General features: G+C 41.7%; 1 protein-coding gene across 1 annotated transcript in view; it reads left to right on the top strand.

The window, feature by feature from the left end:
• Positions 1-22948, top strand: part of LOC143769967 (uncharacterized) — a 224791-nt gene that overhangs the window by 168749 nt on the left and 33094 nt on the right. Inside the window, exons 12-16 of the mRNA XM_077259080.1 lie at positions 429-447; positions 7549-7613; positions 14763-14891; positions 17271-17447; positions 19023-19123. Coding sequence (XP_077115195.1) covers positions 429-447; positions 7549-7613; positions 14763-14891; positions 17271-17447; positions 19023-19123 — 491 coding nt within the window. The remainder of the gene's footprint in view (positions 1-428; positions 448-7548; positions 7614-14762; positions 14892-17270; positions 17448-19022; positions 19124-22948) is intronic.

Here is a 22948-nt window from a genome sequence, read left to right as displayed (position 1 = left end):
GAACCAATATCTGAATGGACGGTCTGTCCAACATGCCCACGGCCACTGCTATCAAAGTCTACTGGACCGTTACTTTTACTCTTGTCAATAATTTGTTTCCCTGTACTCTAAGACACTATAAGGCTACAAGGGGAATGGTATCACAGTACAAGTAATTCCACCGGAAAGGCAAAAATCTAAGAAAATAACCGCCAGTGTTGTTATTTTATAAAGAATAAAAGTAATCACAAGTACAGTCATGAGGGCTGAAAAAGATGAAATACAGTGTGGTTTACAGTCATTTATATATCAGATATTTCTTGACAAGATACAACCATTAATTATTTTATCCCCCACCAACTGCATGCTACAATTTGTTTTTTACCTTCTAATGAGTGAAGCTTATGATTATTATTATGACTTTATCAATTTTTTTTATTAATTTACAGGGCTATCTGGATGATACTGGTATGTATTATAACTATAAGTTAGATCTTGGTTCGTAGTCCAATTGTCATGGAGTTACCGCGACAGAGCAGTACCAGAAGACCGCAGCGTCTGATGGTTCCTGCTCCACCGCTGAGAAGAAGCACTTCTCCAGTATATTAAATGTGTTTGTTTGCTTTCAGCAGCACAGGGATTCATCGGCCATGTGGTAATTCCTGCATTCAGCTGTGCTCAGTTAGCCTCTCCCATCTCCTATAAAAGCTATGCCTTCTGGCTAGTTCCTTGTCTGAGATAGCATTTGCTAGATAGACCTGGAGTAGTTAGGAGTTGGTGTCTGGAGGAGTTTATTGTGCGATTGTTGCTTGGTTTGTAAGCTTGGAAACTCTTCATCCTTACCTGCTTTATTTTATTCCCCTGTCCTTCACACCCTGGTGAATACCTCTGTTATTTGTGAGAGTATATTTGTGTTAGTGGAATTTTCTTTTACCCTTGTCTTTGTTTCCCTGTCTGTCTGGTTGGTGTACTGCGGTACACGGTAGCGCCTCTCTTCCCCGGGTGGGGAAGGGGGCAGACGCAGGGCTGCTGTTAGGAGACAGGGCAAGGGCGGAGGCCCCAGCATCCTTGCCATCTGAGGTATTCCGGGGAACAGGGCGAGTTAGGGCGCCCCCTAGATCTAGGGCCTGGAATGGTGCCCCTGGTCGCAGTTTACTCGCCAGTCCAATCGTGACACCAATACTGCCAAATCCTGTAGTGTTTGTCTGGGTCAGAACTTTTATAGCTGTTGACTGTCACTGAGGCCACTGTGTTATATAACTTAATAGCAAAAATTGTACAGTTTTTTATAACTCACCATCTCTAACTCCTTAACGCAAATAGGTGTACCTTTATTTCCGCACTGGGGTGCATACATGTTGAGGCAGCTCAGGACCCGAGCCCACTCCACGCACTGTTGATGTCACCTGTGTTACACAGTTGACATGTCTTTTTTTGAGTGACTGGAGCTTGCTCCGCTTGCTGCTGTTCAACCATTTACAAAGATGGTATTGAGAATCATTCACGCCAGATGTGATCAGAGGTGCAGAGGTGGCAGTCAAGGCCTGCTGAAGGCCCCCATGGTAACCATCTTGGTGCTCTAAGCAAAGGCTGGAATTCATCTGAAACAGTCATTTAAACCATATACTGCAATATGGTGTTATTTTGGTATACAGATCAAGCGATAAAAGAATTGCGAATTAAAGTCCCCTAAAAGGACAAAAAATGGAAAAAAAAATAAAAAGCAAAAAAAATTGAAAAATACACATTTGTAGTATCATGCATTTCTGAAAGTGTGATCTATCAAAATATAAAAGGAATTAACCCACATGGTAAACAAGTTAAAAAAAATACCTCCAGAATTGAAGTTTTTTTGGTTGCCACGACTGCTTATAACAGACAATGAAAAGCTAAACATCATTTGTACCCCAAGACAGTATTAAGAAGAAAGTTAACTTGCAAATCACAAAAAAACAAGTCCTCTAATATTTCCCTGATGCCTGGAATGGATCCAGGATGTTGTATATGACAAACTCTGCTCCCATGATCATCTTCATTAGTGCCACACGCTGCAGCTCTCTTCTCCTGGAGCTGTAATCACACAACAGCGCAGCTCTCCTCGTCTCCTGGCACGGTATTAATATTAGGAGAGGAGCAGTGGGAGAAGAAAGCTATATCAGCAGAAGTGGTGAAGATGATCTTATGAGCAGCATTTGTCATATACAATGCATTATTCTTCAATACCTGGGAATGGGATAGATCAAGATCTTTGTATGTAATGACATTAAAGCACAGTTTTCCACATTGTAATGACAAAAAGTGCCAGGAGAGAGGAGAACGTTGTGTGATCAGACTTAGAATCAGCCAGGTGCATGTTCCCTCTGGTTGTGACAGCAAATAAGTCTCACCAATCACAGAGAAAAAGCCTGTTCTGACCTTCACTGGAAGCATTTGCTTTTTATCCCCTGTAGGAAGCTGTCTTTTTATAATTGGGCAGCATCAAACAGGGGAAAAAGTAAATGCCACAAGAGAAGAATCTCTGTTATCACGCCAGTGGATGGAGGGGAAATTAACATATTAAGCCCACTAAACATTCCTCCTACTTGGTCAGGAGAAAGGAAAATGGTCAGGAGAAAGGTTGTCAGATTAACGTGAGTAAAGTGGTGAAAGGTCCTCTTTAACAGCAATAGCAGCTAGAATGCTGTCAGGTCAGTATCTGGATTTGTGCAAATGTGGATTATTGTAACAGTTTAGCTCTACCAATGATTGGTCATTGCTGTGTTTTTGTTTGTGTACATATTTTTTTTGGAAGTGCATCTGAACAGCAAGGTGGATTGCTGTTGAGGGGAGATAGAGAGAAAAAAAAAAAACTAAATCTTCAGCACAGCGAGTGTGAGCGAGCTGAGTGTGACCTGAGCGTAAGTGTGAACGGCGGTAAGTGTGTGACTTGTGATTCAGTGACTTTGGAATCAGGGAGTTTCCAAGGGAGGAATTGCTTCTGTTTTTTTTTTTTTTAATTAATACTTTGTATTTATTTTTAATTAGCGTTTCTGTGTGGTGCAATCCCCATTAGGAAATGTGCTCCACAATTGTTAATGCCATCCAGTGCACATCTTCCCACATGTATGCAGTCCTTGACCAGCCGGTCGAGGGTGCATACTGCTGTGCGAGATGTGAGCACGTTGTGCATTTGGAATCACAGATTTTGGATCTAAATGTGCAGCTGGCAACACTGAGATCCATTGACAATATGGAGAGGAGTCTTCTGCTCACAGAGCAGACGCTCAATGGGATAGATGAGGAGGGGGATGGTAGGATGGAGCTGCAGGACAGTGTGGCAGTTAGCTGGGTGACAGACAGAAGGCGGGGTAGAGGGAAGAGTGCCAGGGAGGCTAGTCCTGATCTGGCACACCCCAATAAGTTTGCTAAGTTGGCAGATGAGGGGGGTGCCAGTACAGGGGTAGCACTGCTGCAGCCAGGCATGTCCTCTGAAAGCCGGAGGAGTGACTGCTCCAGTAAGGAGGGAAATAGGAGAGCAGGGCAGGCCAGACAGGTGCTGGTAGTGGGGGACTCAATTATTAGGGGAACAGATAGGGCAATCTGTCACAAAGACAGGGATCATCGGATGGTGTGCTGCCTACCTGGCGCTCGAGTCCGACACATCGCTGATCGGGTGGACAGATTACTGGGAGGGGCTGGTGAGGACCCAGCGGTCAAGGTGCACATTGGCACAAATGACAAAGTTAGAGGTAGGTGGAAGGTCCTTAAAGATGATTTCAGGGAATTAGGCTGCAAGCTGAAAGCAAGGACCTCCAACGTGGTATTTTCCGAAATACTGCCGGTACCACGTGCCACGCCAGAGAGGCAACGGGAGATTAGGGAAGTTAATAAGTGGCTCAAGAATTGGTGTAGGAAGGAGGGGTTTGGGTTCCTGCAGAACTGGGCCGACTTCTCAGTTGGCTACAGGCTCTACGCTAGGGACGGGCTGCACCTCAATGGGGAAGGTGCAGCTGTGCTGGGGGAGAAAATGGCTAGAAGGTTGGAGGAGTGTTTAAACTAGGGATTGGGGGGGAGGGTATTCAATTTATAGGAGGGGAAGATAGTGCAGATAGAGACCTGGGCACAAATAAGGAAGTTGGGGGTGGCGGTGGCATGGGGGGTGGGGTAAGAACAGTTAATAATTTAAGAAAGAATAGAGGTACAGAGAGTAACATCAAGTGCATGTATACTAATGCCAGAAGCCTCGCCAACAAAATGGATGAATTAGAACTAATGTTGTTGGAGCATAATTATGATATGGTGGGGATATCTGAGACGTGGCTGGATGAGAGCCATGACTGGGCTGTTAACTTGCAGGGCTATAGCCTGTTCAGAAATGATCGTACAGATAAGCGAGGGGGAGGGGTGTGTCTATATGTAAAATCTTCCTTAAAACCCATCCTGCGTGATAATATAGGTGAATTTAATGAAAATGTAGAGTCCCTGTGGGTGGAGATAAGGGGAGGGGGAAAAAATAATAAATTACTGATAGGGGTTTGTTATAAATCTCCAAAAATAATGGAAGCAATGGAGAATATCCTCGTAAAGCAAATAGATGAAGCTGCGACTCAAGGAGAAGTCATTATTATGGGGGACTTCAACTACCCTGAAATAGATTGGGGAACAGAAACCTGCAGTTCCAGCAAAGGTAATCGGTTTTTGACAACTATGAGAGACAATTACCTTTCACAACTGGTTCAGGACCCAACAAGGAGGGGGGCACTGCTAGACCTAATATTAACCAACAGGCCAGACCGCATATCAAATATAAGGGTTGGGGGTCACTTGGGGAATAGTGATCACAAAATAATAAGTTTTCATGTAACCTTTAATAAGATGGGTAGTAGGGGGGTTACACGGACACTAAATTTCAGGAGGGCAAATTTCCAACGGATGAGAGAGGATCTTGGTGCAATTAACTGGGACGATATCCTGAGACATAAAAGTACACAAAGAAAATGGGAGACGTTTATTAGCATCCTGGATAGGACCTGTGCACAGTATATACCGTATGGGAATAAACATACTAGAAATAGGAGGAAACCAATATGGCTAAATAGAGCTGTAAGGGGCGCAATAAGGGACAAAAAGAAAGCATTTAGAGAATTAAAGGAAGTAGGTAGTGAGGAGGCATTAAATAAATACAGAAAATTAAATAAATTCTGTAAAAAGCAAATCAAGGCAGCAAAGATTGAGACAGAGAGACTCATTGCCAGAGAGAGTAAAAATAATCCCAAAATATTCTTTAACTATATAAATAGTAAGAAACTAAAAAACGACAGTGTTGGCCCCCTTAAAAATAGTCTGGGTGAAATGGTGGATGAGGATGAGGAAAAAGCCAATATGCTAAATGACTTTTTTTCATCAGTATTTACAAAAGAAAATCCCATGGCAGACAAAATGACTAGTGATAACAAAAATTCCCCATTAAATGTCACCTGCTTAACCCAGCAGGAAGTACAGCGGCGTCTAAAAATCACTAAAATTGACAAATCTCCGGGCCCGGATGGGATACACCCCCGAGTACTGCAGGAACTAAGTACAGTCATTGATAGACCATTATTTTTAATCTTTAAAGAGTCCATAATAACAGGGTCTGTACCACAGGACTGGCGTATAGCAAATGTGGTGCCAATATTCAAAAAAGGGGCAAAAACTGAACTCGGTAATTATAGGCCAGTAAGTTTAACCTCTACTGTGGGTAAAATCCTGGAGGGCATTCTAAGGGATACTATACTGGAGTATCTGAAGAGGAATAACCTTATGACCCCGTATCAGCACGGGTTTACTAGGGACCGCTCATGTCAGACTAATTTGATCAGCTTCTATGAAGAGGTAAGTTCCGGACTGGACCAAGGGAACCCAGTGGACGTAGTGTATATGGACTTTTCCAAAGCTTTTGATACGGTGCCACACAAAAGGTTGTTACATAAAATGAGAGTAATGGGGATAGGGGAAAATATGTGTAAGTGGGTTGAGAGCTGTCTCAGGGATAGGAGACAAATGGTGGTTATTAATGGAGCACACTCGGACTGGGTCGCGGTTAGCAGTGGGGTACCACAGGGGTCAGTATTGGGCCCTCTTCTTTTTAACATATTTATTAATGACCTTGTAGGGGGCATTCAGAGTAGAATTTCAATATTTGCAGATGACACTAAACTCTGTAGGGTAATCAATACAGGGGAGGACAATTTTATATTACAGGATGATTTATGTAAACTAGAAGCTTGGGCTGATAAATGGCAAATGAGCTTTAATGGGGATAAATGTAAGGTCATGCACTTGGGTAGAAGTAATAAGATGTATAACTATGTGCTTAATTCTAAAACTCTGGGCAAAACCATCAATGAAAAAGACCTGGGTGTATGGGTGGATGACAGACTCATATTCAGTGGCCAGTGTCAGGCAGCTGCTACAAAGGCAAATAAAATAATGGGATGTATTAAAAGAGGCATAGATGCTCATGAGGAGAACATAATTTTACCTCTATACAAATCACTAGTTCGACCACACTTAGAATACTGTGCACAGTTCTGGTCTCCGGTGTATAAGAAAGACATAGCTGAACTGGAGCGGGTGCAGAGAAGAGCGACCAAGGTTATTAGAGGACTGGGGGGTCTGCAATACCAAGATAGGTTATTATACTTGGGGCTATTTAGTTTGGAAAAACGAAGACTAAGGGGTGATCTTATGTTAATGTATAAATATATGAGGGGACAGTACAAAGACCTTTCTGATGATCTTTTTAATCATAGACCTGAGACAGGGACAAGGGGGCATCCTCTACGTCTGGAGGAAAGAAGGTTTAAGCATAATAACAGACGCGGATTCTTTACTGTAAGAGCAGTGAGACTATGGAACTCTCTGCCGTATGATGTTGTAATGAGTGATTCATTAATTAAATTTAAGAGGGGACTGGATACCTTTCTGGAAAAGTATAATGTTACAGGGTATATACACTAGATTCCTTGATAAGGCGTTGATCCAGGGAACTAGTCTGATTGCCGTATGTGGAGTCGGGAAGGAATTTTGTTCCCCATGGTGGAGTTACTCTTTGCCACATGGGGTTTTTTTGCCTTCCTCTGGATCAACATGTTAGGGCATGTTAGGTTAGGCTATGGGTTGAACTAGATGGACTTAAAGTCTTCCTTCAACCTCAATAACTATGTAACTATGTAACTATATGTTTTCAAGAGGGTAAAGCTAATTCAGCTAAGCTCAATAATTAGAGGGATCACATACAAAGTTGTACAAAACAGTTCTGATTCTGTCCAAACCTGAATGTACTTTTTGCATAAACAAACATAGTTTTGACAGTATTTTTTGAATATATGACCCGAATTTAACAATATATTAATTTAATGAAAGTGGGGCAACTGTGGTAGTGACCCTGCTAAATAACGTGCAGCCAGAACCTTGCTTTTTTATGCAAAAACCTAATGCAGGCAACTACATGTTGTTTCCACAGCATCAGAACTGCGTCATAACTGAAATGAATGGTTTCCACATAAGTGACAGCTTCATTTACATCATTTTTTACACTTTCTGCAGGAAACTTCAGATTGGAAGAAATTGAAGAACAATTAGAAAGTGATTCAGAGGACAGTGTAAAATTGGTAAGATATACAAATATGCAATAATAATGTCCCCATAGGATGGTTTAATACATATCATTTTTATTAGTACATGTTTAGAAGCATTAAATTTCTACATGTTTCCAGTACATAAATGGATGTAACAAGCATCGTATGTTACCAAAGACAAAAAAGTCATACAAAAAATGAACACTTAAAGTGAACCTATTAGCAGGCTTGTGATCAGTAAACTACAGAGACTGTCAGGATGACACTGTTATAATGATTAAAATGATACCTTGCTTGATGAAATCCATCTTGTGGTTCTTGTTTAATCTGTATTTGCGGTTTTCAGTTGATGAGATTCTTGTGCTTTGGGGCGGCCTGTAGGGGGGTCTTCATGTGGTACCCTGATTACATTCTTTTCATTTCCTTTTTGTCCTATAATTTTGTTGGGTAAAAAAATTATCCTAATCAAAATGGCGCCGGCAGCTACACCTGCATGGTACTATCATTCGGAATGCAATAGATGTTATTTCGCAGGCATGGCCGCCGGCGCCATTTTGCTACGGATAAAAAAATTGACTCCATCAAAATGGCACCAGTGGATACACCTGAGTAGTAGCATCTATCGCATTCCGAATTATTCTACTGCGCAGGCGTCACCATCTTGATAGAGAAAAAAAAAATTTTTCTTTTGCAAAATAACTCCTACGCAGTAGCATCTATATCATTCTCAATTATGCTACTGCGCAGGCACCGCTGCTTTCGCCATTTTGATTAAGATATAATTTTGTTGGTGGAAAAAAATGTATAACAAAATCAAATGATTATATGCCTATTTCACATCGAATCATGCTACAGTGCAAGTGCCGTCACCGCCTGCTTGATGAATGTAATTTTTTTTTTAAACAATATGATATGTAGTATGTAAAATAGGGGGCAGGTCACTGAGAGATCAATGACCTGTCATAAGCCCATACAGATGAATATGTGAACAGAGCACGACATAAAGCCCCATCCCCCACAGGCCGCCCCAGAGCATGAGAATTTATTTAACTGAACATTGCACAATCCTGCCGAGAGGTTCACTTTAAGCATATCAAATTTTTTATTAGAACATAATGCAAAAATTATAATACAAAGACAGGATAGTATAAAAACAATTAAAAAGGACCTTTTAATACATTTTCTTCTTTATTTAAATTAAGTACCTCCACCAAATGGTGCTGCTCCACTGATTCTGGAAGAATTTTTCATTTTTTTCTGTGCCTCCCTGTTCCAAAGTTATGTTCCAAAGTTATGCCCCCCCACACTCCCAATTTGAAAATTTTCCCTTGAATCAATCAGCCGATTCCCTTGAATCAATCAGCTGCAATCTGGCTCAACATGTTCTTGAGCAAACTCGGCAAATGGACATAACTGAACATCCAGATTCATCCAGCAAGTGATTTCCTGCAATTTGGCATACAGGTACATCTTAGGGATATCATGGGCTTAGGAATTGTGCTAGTTCCCTCTGCAATAAGAGACTTACACAGCAAAGCTCCTGCTGCATGTGCTTGGAACAGAGCTACCTCTGCACACAGATCTGCAACCCCTAGGTGATAGTGTCAATAGTGACAGCTGCATGCGTGGAGTTTGACAGAGAGAGATCACTTTTTTGTCAGCCCATTGACACCCCAGCAACACAATCGTGGATTGCCTATGGGTTGTTATTCCAACTGGAGTTCTTGCAATGGCCTCCATGTCTGTCATGTCCTCAGTCTTTCATTTCCTGCCAGAGGCAGGGCCTGATAGGCTAAGGCCGACGTCACACTGGCGAGTTTTACGGACGTATCAGCGCATAAACTACGTCCGTTAAATACGCATTGCACACGGCCCAATTAATCTCTATGGCCCAGCTCCTATCTGCCGTATATTTCGCATCCGTAATATACGGTCTTGTATGGCCGTAGAAAATTGCAGCATGCTGCGTTTGTCACGGTATTGCGCAAAAAAATCGCCAATGAAAGTCTATGGGGGTGAGAAAAATACGGATTACACACGGACCAGCAGTATGACTTGCGAGAAATACGCAGCGGTGTTAGTGAAAAGCTGGTAATTCACTTGCCGGCTTTTCATTTCTCCCTCCCAAACCCGACAGGATATGAGACATGGTTTACATACAGTAAACCATCTCATATCCCTTTTTTTTTTGCATATTCCACACTACTAATGTTAGTAGAGTGTATGTGCAAAATTTGGGCGCTGTAGCTGCTAAAATAAAGGGTTAAATGGCGGAAAAAATTGGCGTGGGCTCCCACGCAATTTTCTCCGCCAGAGTGGTAAAGCCAGTGACTGAGGGCAAATATTAATAGCCTAGAGAGGGTCCATGGTTATTGGCCCCCCTGGCTACAAACATCTGCCCCCAGCCACCCCAGAAAAGGCACATCTGGAAGATGCGCCTATTCTGGCACTTGGCCACTCTTTTCCCACTCCCGTGTAGCGGTGGGATATGGGGTAATGAAAGGTTAATGTCACCTAGCTATTGTAAGGTGACATTAAGCCAGATTAATAATGGAGAGGCGTCAATTATGACACCTATCTATTATTAATCCAATAGTACGAAATGGTTAATAAAACACACACACATTATTACAAAGTATTTTAATGAAATAAAGACACATGTTGTTGTAATATTTTATTAGACTCTTAATCCACCAGAAGACCATCGTCCTGAAACAAACTTAAAAAAACAAACAACAATATTCCATACCTTCCGTCGTTATGTCCCACGATGTAAATCCATCTGAAGGGGTTAAATCATTTTACAGCCAGGAGCTGTGCTAATGCACTCGCTCGTGCCTGTAAAACCCCGGGTACTGAATGGAAAGCTGGGTGATCTGTAGTTACCTTGAGTTGCGGTGATGCGCCCTCTGCTGGATGTCCTCATGAACTGGAGCCTTGGAAAAGTTCCCACGCTTGAGTTCATATGAGGACATCCAGCAGGGGGCGCCTCACCGCAACTCAAGGTAACTACAGATCACCCAGCTTTCCATTCAGTACCCGGGGTTTTTACAGGCATGAGCACTGCTTTAGCACAGCTCCTGGTTGTAAAATGATTTAACCCCTTCAGATGGATTTACTTCGTGGGACGTGACTGCTCATCGGAAGATATGAGATATTGTTGATTTGTTATTTTTACTTTGTTACAGAACGAGGGTCTTCAGCTGGATTAAGAGAATAATAAAATATTACAACAACCTGTGTCTTTATTTCATTAAAGGACTTTGTAATAATGTGTGTGTGTTTTATTAACCATTTCGTACTATTGGATTAATAATGGGTAGGTGTCATAATTGACGCCTCTCCATTATTAATCTGGCTTAATGTCACCTTACAGTAGCAAGGTGACATTAACCCTTCATTACCCCATATCCCACCGCTACACGGGAGTGGGAAGAGAGTGGCCAAGTGCCAGAATAGCCGCATCTTCCAGATGTGCCTTTTCTGGGGTGGCTGGGGGCAGATGTTTGTAGCCAGGGGGGGCCAATAACCATGGACCCTCTCTAGGCTATTAATATTTGCCCTCAGTCACTGGCTTTACCACTCTGGCGGAGAAAATTGCGTGGGAGCCCACGCCAATTTTTTCCGCCATTTAACCCTTTATTTTAGCAGCTACAGCGCCCAAATTTTGCACATACACACTACTAACATTACTAGTGTGGAATATGCAAAAAAAGGGATATGAGATGGTTTACTGTATGTAAACCATGTCTCATATCCTGTCGGGTTTGAGAAGGAGAAATGAAAAGCCGGCAATTGAATTACCGGCTTTTCACATATATCGCGCTGAATTAAATATAAATACAGTATATATATTTATATGTGTCTCAATGACATATATATATATAGATACTGTATATATGTTTTAATGAACATTTGAGCCCAAAAATCCATTAGATGTCGGTTTTGCAAGCCTGCGAGAAAATATCGCAGTACGGATGCCATACGGATTACATACGGAGAATGCCATGTGCAAAATACGCTGACACACCCTGCCTACGGATGACATACGGATCACTATTTTGGGGACTTTTCTGCGTATTACGGCCGTAAAAAACGGACGGTATTTACATACGCTGAGTGTGACGCCGGCCTTACAGTCAGTCAAACATTGACAGGCTAGATAACGCTCTGTAGTACATAAGTAGTACAGCGCAGTTAATTATCAATGCAATCGAAAGATCCCATTTTCAAGTCCGTGTGTGGAACTGGTAAGCAGTGTAAAAAATTGTTTTCAGTGTAAAACAAAAATGTAAGAATAAAAAACTAAATCACAGTTTTAGCTTTTTAGGGTTGTTTTTTTTTTTTTTTTAAATCAGACTTAAAATCAAATAGAGATTCAATGCATTTTGTTGATGCCAAACAAAAAAAGAATCAAAAAGTGATCGAAAAGTTGTGTGTACCCATAAATGGTACTATTAAAAATTACAGCTTGTCCCGCAAAAAAAACAAGCTCTCACGTAGCTCCATCTATGGAAAAATATGAAGGTAATACAATGGGCATCAGAATATGGTGACCAATAAAAAAAGATTAAAAAGAAATGTAATTTCTTAGAAGTAGCAATAGAAGCAAAACATAAAAATACAATAGTATTGTCAAGATTTTATCAACCCCCAGAATAAAAGTAACATGACAATATTACTAAATTAAGTATGGTGTTTGAAAAAAAAGATAAACAAATATAGATTTTTTTTAAATTCATTTTGCCTTCTAAAGAGTGAAACAAAATGTTGCATATATCACAACATGGCACCAATAAAAGCTAAAGTAAAACTTCAACTATGATACAGTTCTGCTTTTACAAATTTGTGAAACTTATGGCTCTCAGAATATTTGGACACAAAAGTTTTTTTTTTCTCAGAGTTTGGTAATTATACATAAGTAAAGTAAGTAAAAACACAGATAATTTATGCAATTTTAGCATCACCATAATCATACTGAGCTACAGAATCAAGGTAAAACTTTATTTGTGCAGCACAACGAATAGCGTAACATTTAAAAAGAATAAAAAAACGATGTCAGGATTGTCTTTTTTTTATTCCTTCCTACAAAGAGTTATAAAATGTTTGTCAACAAGTTATATGTAACCCAAAATGAAGTTACTCACAAGTACAATTCATCCTGAAAAAATAAAAGAAGTCCTCATATAACTATGTCGCGAAAAACATAAAAGTTATGGCTCCAGAAATAAGACAATAAAAAAGTGAAAAAAAATGCTTTGCAAAAGGGAAGAACTGGAAAAACAATAGCACAATGGGAAAAACTGGGAAGACAATAGCTTAATAAGGGCCTTATTCAGGTAAAAAATGTATCAATTGAGAAGGAGACTTGCTCACCTGGCATTGTTGTGTAACCACAACTACTTATTACAGGCTGCTGCAGACTCACAGAGATGCCAAAATACCGATACTGGAGAAAATGGGTTAATTCCTGTGCTTCCTGGATAGAGGAAGCTTTTGTATGGATGGAGTCAGAGACCCATGTAGATTAAATCCGGCTTATTTGACAATGCACTTCGAAGTTTCACACTTCTTCAGGCTAAACCACAGACTGTGTGTGAAACTTCAAAACGCGATGACAAACCGCATTTAATCTACATGGACAGACCGCACAGAAATTAACAAAATGCTTCAACACAATCGGTATCCTGAAAAAATTCTTTGACTTAGGCTACTTTCACACATCAGGTTTTCAGTGTCAGGCTAAATCCGGCTAATTTTAAAAAAAACAGATCAGGCGAATGTTGCCGCCGGATCAGGTTTTTTTCCCATAGACTTGTATTAGCGCCGGATTGTACCGGATGACATTGCGTTTTGTCCAGTTTTCGCCGGATCCGGCAAATCTGCCGCTTCCAGTTTCTTGAAAAAACGCCCATTGCAACGTTTTTTGTCTCCGGCGAAAAAGCCTGAAGCGCTTCTGGCTGTTTGCTAGAATGCAAGCCTATGGGAGCCGGAATGTGCCGGATACGGAAAAAGGTGGATCCGGCGGCCTGATCCAGTTTTTTAAACTGAGCATGCTTCCATTTTTTTTTTCCCAATAATCTAGATAGGCTAGCCGGATCCGTCAAAAAAACGAATCCATCGCATAAGTTTTTCACAATCTGAGCCAGATCCAGTTTTTCCAACATTTGCCGGATTTAGCCTGACACTGAAAACCTGATGTGTGAAAGTAGCCTTAAAGACCAAAACTGACTGTGATGCCATGGAGTTAAATGCAATGAATGCATATACACATCCAAGGCAACCACACCAATAGGATGAAATATTGTCCCCTACCCTCAACAGGAGTAACATTTAGAGCCTGACATGATGAATTCAAGATCGGAGAGCATCCTAAAAGCAAAATCTATGAAGGCCTTATCAAATCCCTGAAGTAGCACCATCGGGGAACAACACATATATGACTATCCATGAGGCCCAGTGGGGAAAAAAATTACATTTCTTTTAGAAGGGAAAGTAAGGTCTGAGAAAACATTGCTTAAAAAGCGACATATCATCAATATAACAGAAGTGCTAGCTCTTATTAGTAAGGGAAACTAAAGTCCTTTTGTGAGATTTTAATGATAAACTAATCATATTTATATAATGTTAATTTTTAAACTCCTTAAGACTATCCATTATGTTCGGAAATTAAAGGGAACCTGTCATGACCCCAAATTCTATTAACCTACAGATATGACTTCTGCAGGTTAATAGGGTTCTAGAGCTGGCTAAAAGCCCGGCTAACGGCAGCTTTCAGTCCTCCTGGGAGCCACTGACTTTTAGTCATAGCACTGCCGCATTGCCAGTGTGGCTTCAGTCACCGATCAGTACACACAGAGCGGCGGCTGTAACCATGCCAAGGCAGATTGACTGACAACTGTCTCTGCAGCATATCTGTCAAGAGCCGGCTGTCAGTCAATGTGCTGGGTCTTGCCTACAGCTGCTGGAGATTGAAGCCGCGCCTCTATGACTGAAAGCCAGAGGCAGCCATGAGGAATAAAGTTAATTTCCTCCCAGGACTTTGGCTTTTAGTGCGGTGGCCGCGCGGCTTATGAAGCCTATTAGCTTGTAGATTAACCCCATATCTACAGGTTAATAGCATTTTGGGACATGACAGGTTCCCTATACAATATAAATTTATATGATTATTTCATTTTGCAGGATGGCGATCTCACACAGATTGTAACAGTTTGTATGAGACACACCACAAAAAGAAAAATCTTGCAATTGGTGCATGAAAATGTTTTACAAGTGAATGAAATAGAAACAGATTGCTATAAGACAAAATTGGTAAGTGAATTTCTAAATAGAATTTATAATGTTATTATGAGTGATTGTTATTTCAGTGACACAATAAAATATCAGTTAAAAACTATTGTAAGAGGTTAATAAGAGATTGTAAGCACTATTAATATGCATAATGGAGTTAATTGGCAATTGCATGACAATGCTACATACCTGGCTCAAAATACATTATTCCATCAGCAAATGACCACCATAGGGGTTCTCAGCAAGCATAAATCAAATAATATAGCACATAGCATAGCAAATTTAAAGCAGATCTATCACCTGATTTTTTCTACCCCATTTCAGGGCAGAATAATGCATCCAGAGATGTGCTCGCCATGGACTGCTTGCTGCAGCTTTGCTAAAATTACTGTTGCAGATTTACCAGAACGCTGATTGTCAGCTTTCTGTGCACACTGTGCATAGGCAGAGAGCTGCCAATCAGCAGTGGGGGGGGGGGTTATATAAATTGATAACCTCCCACTGATAAAAAAAAAAGTGATTTTATCAAAAGAACACTAAGCAGTCCAGTAAGTTACACATCACTGTAATCAGGGTCTCTGTTTCTACATTATGCTGCCCTCAGATTATGTACCAAGATCCTGGTGAGAGATTCCATGTAATGCCATTTGCACAGTGTGAAGAAAATTGAGGGATCCTCATGGTATGTCCAAGATTACAGCAGAGGTGTATCTAGTGTTTCTGGCACCCGGGGCAAGAATTCATTTTTGGCGCCCCCCCAAGGACATATGCCCCCCGTCAGCCCCATCATTGTCCTCTCCTCCTCCATCATCCCCATCATTGCTCTCTCCCCGTCAGCCCCATCATTGCCCTCTCCTCCCCCCACACACACACTATTCACTTCTCTGCACACTCCCCTGCAGCGCGATACACACACACACACACCCAATACTGAGCCACACACACACATACACACATTCACACACACACACATACACACACACTCACATACACACACACATATTCACACACATTCACACACACACATACACACACTCACATACACACTCACACTCACACACATACACACACACACATACACACACTCACACACACACTCACACTCACACAAATACACACACACACATTCACACACACACATTCACACACACTCACATACACACACATTCACACACACCTCTCACCTCTCCTCGCGCTCTGCCGCAGCAGCTCCATCACCTTCCTCTGACACAGCCAGCCGCTGAATGATGACGTCATCCAGCGGCGCATCTGTGTCAGAGGAAGCAAGAGGAAGCAGGAAGACAGATCGCTGGGCAGCGGAGGTGCAGGGATTTCTCCCTGCCTGCCGCAGCCACTCTGCAGGGGCTCCCCTCCCCCTCTGCACACATTGGGAGCTGGCACTCTGCAGCTTCTCTGTGCCGGCTGTCAGCTTGACAGTCGGCACAGAGAACAGCTGACTCCCAGACCGGGGGCGGCAGAATGCAGCTGAAGGGGGAGACACTGCGGACCGCCGAATTAGGCGGCCCGACTGCGCCCCCTTGCCGTCTGCGCCCGGGGCACATGCCCCGGCTGCCCCCCCCCCTAGATATGCCACTGGATTACAGGGTCAACAGTAACCCAAAGTAAACAACAAAAGAACAAGAGAGGGGTTCAGGTGACATCAGTTCTTAAAGGAATTTTCTGGGCAAAAATAAGTTATCCAGTGGCTTAATAAATTAAGTGACATTCACTTATTTGGCAGCCACCTCTGCAGGCTTCTCCATGGCCTGTGGTAGGTACAGAAAAGATAGACCTCACCATTACACCAACATCAAGACTGCTGCTGCCTGTGATTGGCTGCACCTATCAGCTGACTTGAACAGCGTATCAATGGATGTTTTTCTGATGTGCTGCTCAAGTCACCTGACCACTGCAGCCAATCACAGACCAGAGCGGTCCTGCTGTTGGAAGAATGTTGACAATTCCTCTTCCTATATAGTGCAGACCATGGAGGGGCCTGCACTGGATTCATCTGGGTGCCAGCAGGTTAATTTGTTACTTTTTACAGCTACGGCCCATGGGAACTTTCCTTTTTACCCACACAAACACTTTTCATTTTTGTAAGATGGTGGCAGACTCATTTTCAACTTTCTTACATGCTGCAAAAGATGAAAGTAGAACATCTCTGAAAGTGAGCAGTTATCTAGTATAGAAAGTGAGCTAATTGTCAAAGGTGATAGTCACATGTACAGCAAAGGGGAATCACTGACATTTTAAGTTTTTATTACAAAAAACTATATTTTACCATGCAAATCAAGACAGGTCTCCATTTAAAGCACATTTAAGATGTTCTTAATTAAATATTGCCGAGATGTGTGATGACAATTTTTTTAATCATAATTCTTTATCCTCATTATGCAGGTGACACATACTTTCAATGGACATGTCTGTCCTCTCAATGAGGCTAATCAAGACTTTTGTGTAAACCAGCTCTTTTCCTTTTTAAAACAAATGACTCTTGGTTTACAGGAGCTACATCGGCACAACATTGTGCACTGTGACCTGAGATGTAGTCACATCTACATAAACCCAGAAAAGGTACTTTGTGGTATTTTAAACAATGAGATATAGTCGTGGAAATACCATAAATACAATTTTGTAAATTCTCTTTAAAAAAAATGACCAGTTCATTTCCATTCAAGTAAAAATTTAGTACTGAAGGGTTGCCTAGTTTATAAAACTGATTTTCAATTAACCTATTAAAGAAATAGAATAACTAAAGGAGCCCTTCCAAGAATATATTTTTCATTAAAAGTATGTATATGGTGTGTAGCGTGAGTGTATTAATATACTCCTCTACCGCCGCTTTATCTGGGATCCAGCACCATTGCAGACTCTCGAGGTCAGGCCGGCAACTGCAATGCGAAAAACTTGGGCGAGTCTCTCGCCTCAATACCCGGCACTCGGGAACGGAGAGTTCAGCTGCATAGAAATACATGCAGCCACACACTCCGATCCTGAGCACCAGCGGCAGTGCCGGGTATTGAGGCGAGAGACTCGCGCAAGTTTTTCACTTTGCAGTTGCAAGTGTGACACCGGCCTCACACTGAGTCCTGAAACGATTATTGTCCATACATGGGAGAATGCCATTCACTACCACGGTGTTACTTTTATCTAAAATACAAGTGAACGGTCTACTGCCAATCATCTAAAACTAAATATCTAGATAAAGCTATATGTCGCTCTGTTTTATTCGATGCTCAGATAGGATACCACTCCATTCACAATTCAGAAATTAGAATCTGCAAGACCCTAATTTCTATGCATAAAATTAAATATGTATTATTACATGAGCTCCTAACCCCAGTGTATTACCAGTCTGACTTTTCTTAAAAAGCCATCATAGCTCTATGTCAGTAAACTGACAGATCAGCTGTTATGTGTCGGAAAAGGTGTGAGCTCAGGGCAGGAGCCCGCATCAAAGAACGGGAGGCGACCTATGACATACATATACGTATAGGTCGTAAAGGGGTTTTTAAAAAAAAGTAAAAAAACTTTGCAAGTAATCTTGCTTAAAATGTATAGTTTTGTGCCTGCAGTACTTGTGAAAACCCTTGTATCTTTATGATGAGATTAAAAACACTTTTTTATACTTTGATTCTGTTCTTATGTTGAGATCTGTTGGTCTGCTACATTTCGTTATGTATATTAGCAAGAAGTAAAAGACAAATTTATAACTGAAGGATTGAACTGAGTCTTGTGTCAGACACAATGAAGACAAACTGGTCTCCAAAGAGCAGCAGACACAAAAAAATAAAACTATTTGCATGGTTGCTTTATTTTTATATTTAATTTCAGTGGATGAATTAAATAAAAGTGGTAACAGAGGTGACCCTTCCTTTTAAACATAGCAGTGTCTAGGGGAAGCATTTGCCAGGTGGACACAAAACTGGGCAATTTTAGTCTTTAAAATGTTAGCAAGCATCTACAAGTAAAAAAAATCTCTGTAATCCCATGGTAATATGAGCAATGTCAGACAAATGTAAAAGTTTCAGCAGATTTTGGAGGGCTACGTTGAATAATAAGACCTAATATGGTGACATTAACCCCGGCTACATTATTATATGTCAGTTTACTTTACGATTGCTGTTTTATTTTGCTTGAACACACCAGGGAACATTAAAAATCGGGCACATGGGAAGAGCCGTGTGTTTGGATGGTGCAACAACATATCCATATGCTGTAAAGTTGATGCCATCAGATGCCAAAAAATGGTATAGTTAATTTTAATACTACTAATAACCTGTCTATTTGTCATACTACAAACACATTTTGAGTGCAAGATATTATAAATGACCGAAGACTTAATAGAGAGCCATAAAAGGATTGTTACTCCTATTTTTATTTAAATGGCCACAGCATGGTGGTAAAAAAATATAGCTGTATTCTACCAAACCTCTTCTATTTCTCTTGTGCCATTACCCAGCTTCAATGGGAGAATCATGACTTACCCTTCCAACAGGAACACCATGTGAGTGCTATGGCTGACCAGTGACCACAGTCTTCACATGTCTACATGATCAAAACAGGCTGCACAAAGCCAGGTTACTATAAGGTTACTATGATATTGATGACCTATCCTTGGGAATTAATGCTAAACTGCAGTACCCGGGAGCCGAGATATTCCTCTGTCTATAATGTTTATCTGTAGGTGCCACAAGAGGTAACAGCTGATCACTGGGTGTTCCAGGTGATGGACCTCACCGATCTGATAATAGCTACATACAGGTGCTTCTCACAAAATTAGAATATCATCAAAAAGTTAATTTATTTCAGTTCTTCAATGCACAAAGTGAAACTCATATATTATATAGAGTCATTACAAACAGAGTGATCCATTTTAAGTGTTTATTTCTGTTAATGTTGATGATTATGGCTTACAGCCAATGAAAACCCAAAAGTCATTATCTCAGTAAATTAGAATAATTAACAAAAAAACACCTGCAAAGGCTTCCTAAGCATTTAAAAAGGTCCCTTATTCTGTTTCAGTAGACTCCACAATTATTGGGAAGACTGCTGACTTGACAGTGGTCCAGAAGGCAGTCATTGACACACTCCACAAGGAGGGTAAGCCACAAAAGGTCATTGCTAAAGAGCTGGCTGTTCACAGAATGCTGTATCCAAGCATATTAATGGAAAGTTGAGTGGAAGGAAAAGGTGTAGCAGAAAAAGGTGCACAAGCAACCGGGATAACCTGTTGTGAACTCCGTTTTCAGGCTCCCTCTTGTGGTCACAGATGGTATTGTGTGACTTTGGTTTTTGGGCTCCCCCTGGTGGTTTGGTTTATTATCCTGCGGGTCTGGCTGGATCAGCTGCCTCGTTATCCACCAGGGAGGCTCCTATTTAGCTCTGCTTCACTTTCACTTGTCGCCGGCTGTCAATGTATTCAGTGCTATTCTGATTGCTCTTGATCATCTCGTTTTCTGCCTCTTCAGGATAAGCTAAGTTCTGTTTGAATATTTTTGCTCATCTGCCTGCAATATGATTTCTGTGTATGATGAGTCTAGTCCAGCTTGCTAATATGTGATTTCTTTTTGCTGGTAAGCTCTGGGGTACGGAGTTGCTTCCCCCGCACCGTTAGTTGGTGCGGGGGCTCGAGCAATCTCTGCGTGGATATTTTGAATAGGGTTTTGTATTGACCGCACAATCCCCTTCCTATTTTCTGCTATCTAGTATTAGCGGGCCTTGTTTGCTAAATCTAATTTCATCTCTGCGTTTGTGCTTTCCCCTTAACTAACCGTTAATATTTGTGGGGGGCTATTCTATTTCTTTGGGGTCATTTCACTGAGGCAAGCGAGGACTTTCTTTCCCTCTAGGAATAGTCAGTTTCTCCGGCCGTGACGAGACGTCTAGGAATTTTTTAGGTAACGTTCCACGGCTACTTTTAGTTGGGTGCGGATAGGATCAGGTTGCGGTCAATCTAGCTACCACTTCCCCAGAGCTAGTTGTCCGTTAGTACTTAGCTTGTCAGACCTGCGATCCTTGCCACTGGGATCATAACAGTACAGCCGGCCAGTTAAGTGTTAATTGCATGGCAGAAGCAGGAGAAAAGAAGCCTGGAGAATTTTTTTTTTTTTTTTTTTGCTGCCGTGTGTCTAGCTGCTGTGTGTCTGGCTTCTATCCTCCTCTTAATCTTGGTGTGGCTCTGAGTTCAGCTGCTGATATGGATATCCAGAGTTTAGCCTCCAGTGTAGATCATGTTGCTGCAAGGGTACAAAGTATTCAGGATTTTGTTGTGCACAGTCCTATGTCAGAGCCTAGAATACCTATTCCGGAGTTGTTTTCTGGAGATAGATCTAGGTTCCTGAATTTTAAGAACAATTGCAAATTGTTTCTTTCTTTGAAACCTCGTTCCTCTGGGGATTCTGTTCAGCAAGTTAAGATTATTATTTATTTCTTGCGTGGCGATCCTCAAGATTGGGCTTTCGCATTGGCTCCAGGGGATCCTGCATTGCTCAGTGTGAATGCGTTTTTTCTGGCCCTTGGATTGCTCTATGAGGAACCTAATCTTGAGAACCAGGCTGAAAAAGCATTATTGGCCCTCTCTCAGGGGCAAGATGATGCAGAGGTGTACTGCCAGAAATTTCGTAAATGGTCGGTGCTTACTCAATGGAATGAGTGTGCCCTGGCTGCAAATTTCAGAAAAGGTCTTTCTGAAGCCATTAAGAATGTCATGGTGGGGTTCCCTACGCCTGCAGGTCTGAATGAGTCAATGACTCTGGCCATTCAGATTGATCGGCGTTTGCGGGAGCGCAAACCTGCGCACCATTTGGCGGTGTCTTCTGAACAGACACCTGAGTCTATGCAATGTGATAGAATTCTGACCAGAAGTGAACGGCAAAATTATAGACGGCAAAATGGGTTGTGCTTTTACTGTGGTGATTCAGCTCATGTTATCTCAGCATGCTCTAAGCGCACAAAAAGGATTGATAAATCTGTCACCATCGGTACTTTACAGCCTAAGTTTATTTTGTCTGTTACCCTGACTTGTTCCCTGTCATCTTACCCGGTTATGGCTTTTGTGGATTCAGGTGCTGCCCTGAGTCTGATGGATTTGTCATTTGCCAGGCGCTGTGGTTTTGTTTTGGAGCCTTTAAAATTCCCTATCCCACTAAGGGGAATTGATGCTACACCATTGGCTACGAATAAACCTCAGTACTGGACACAAGTGACCATGTGCATGACTCCTGCTCATCAGGAGGTGATTCGTTTTCTTGTATTGCATAATTTGCATGATGTTGTCGTGTTGGGCCTGCCATGGTTGCAGACTCATAATCCAGTCCTGGATTGGAAAGCAATGTCTGTGGCAAGTTGGGGTTGTCAGAGAATTCATGGCGACGCTCCTGTGGTGTCAATTGCTTCATCCACTCCTTCTGAGGTCCCTGCGTTTTTGTCAGATTACCAGGATGTATTTGATGAGCCCAAGCTCAGTTCTCTACCTCCTCATAGGGATTGTGATTGTGCTATAAATTTGATTCCTGGTAGTAAATTTCCTAAGGGACGACTTTTCAATTTGTCAGTGCCGGAGCATGCTGCTATGCGGAGTTATATAAAGGAGTCTTTGGAGAAAGGACTTATTCGCCCCTCCTTGTCCCCTCTTGGTGCGGGGTTCTTTTTTGTGGCTAAGAAAGATGGTTCCCTGAGACCTTGTATTGATTATCGCCTTCTAAACAAAATCACGGTCAAATTTCAGTATCCTTTGCCATTGTTATCTGATCTGTTTGCTCGCATTAGGGGGGCTAGTTGGTTCACCAAGATAGATCTTCAAGGTGCGTATAACCTTGTGCGTATTAAGCAGGGTGATGAATGGAAAACTGCATTTAATACGCCCGAAGGCCATTTTGAGTACTTGGTGATGCCTTTTGGACTTTCTAACGCTCCTTCTGTCTTTCAGTCCTTTATGCACGACATCTTCCGGGAATATCTGGATAAATTTATGATTGTGTATCTGGATGATATTCTGGTTTTTTCGGATGATTGGGAGTCCCATGTTGAGCAGGTCAGGATGGTGTTTCGGGTCCTGCGTGCCAATGCGTTAT

Source organism: Ranitomeya variabilis, chromosome 4 (assembly GCF_051348905.1).
Source record: "Ranitomeya variabilis isolate aRanVar5 chromosome 4, aRanVar5.hap1, whole genome shotgun sequence".
Taxonomy (NCBI): domain Eukaryota; kingdom Metazoa; phylum Chordata; class Amphibia; order Anura; family Dendrobatidae; genus Ranitomeya; species Ranitomeya variabilis.
This window is presented reverse-complemented; position numbering and strand designations above follow the sequence as displayed.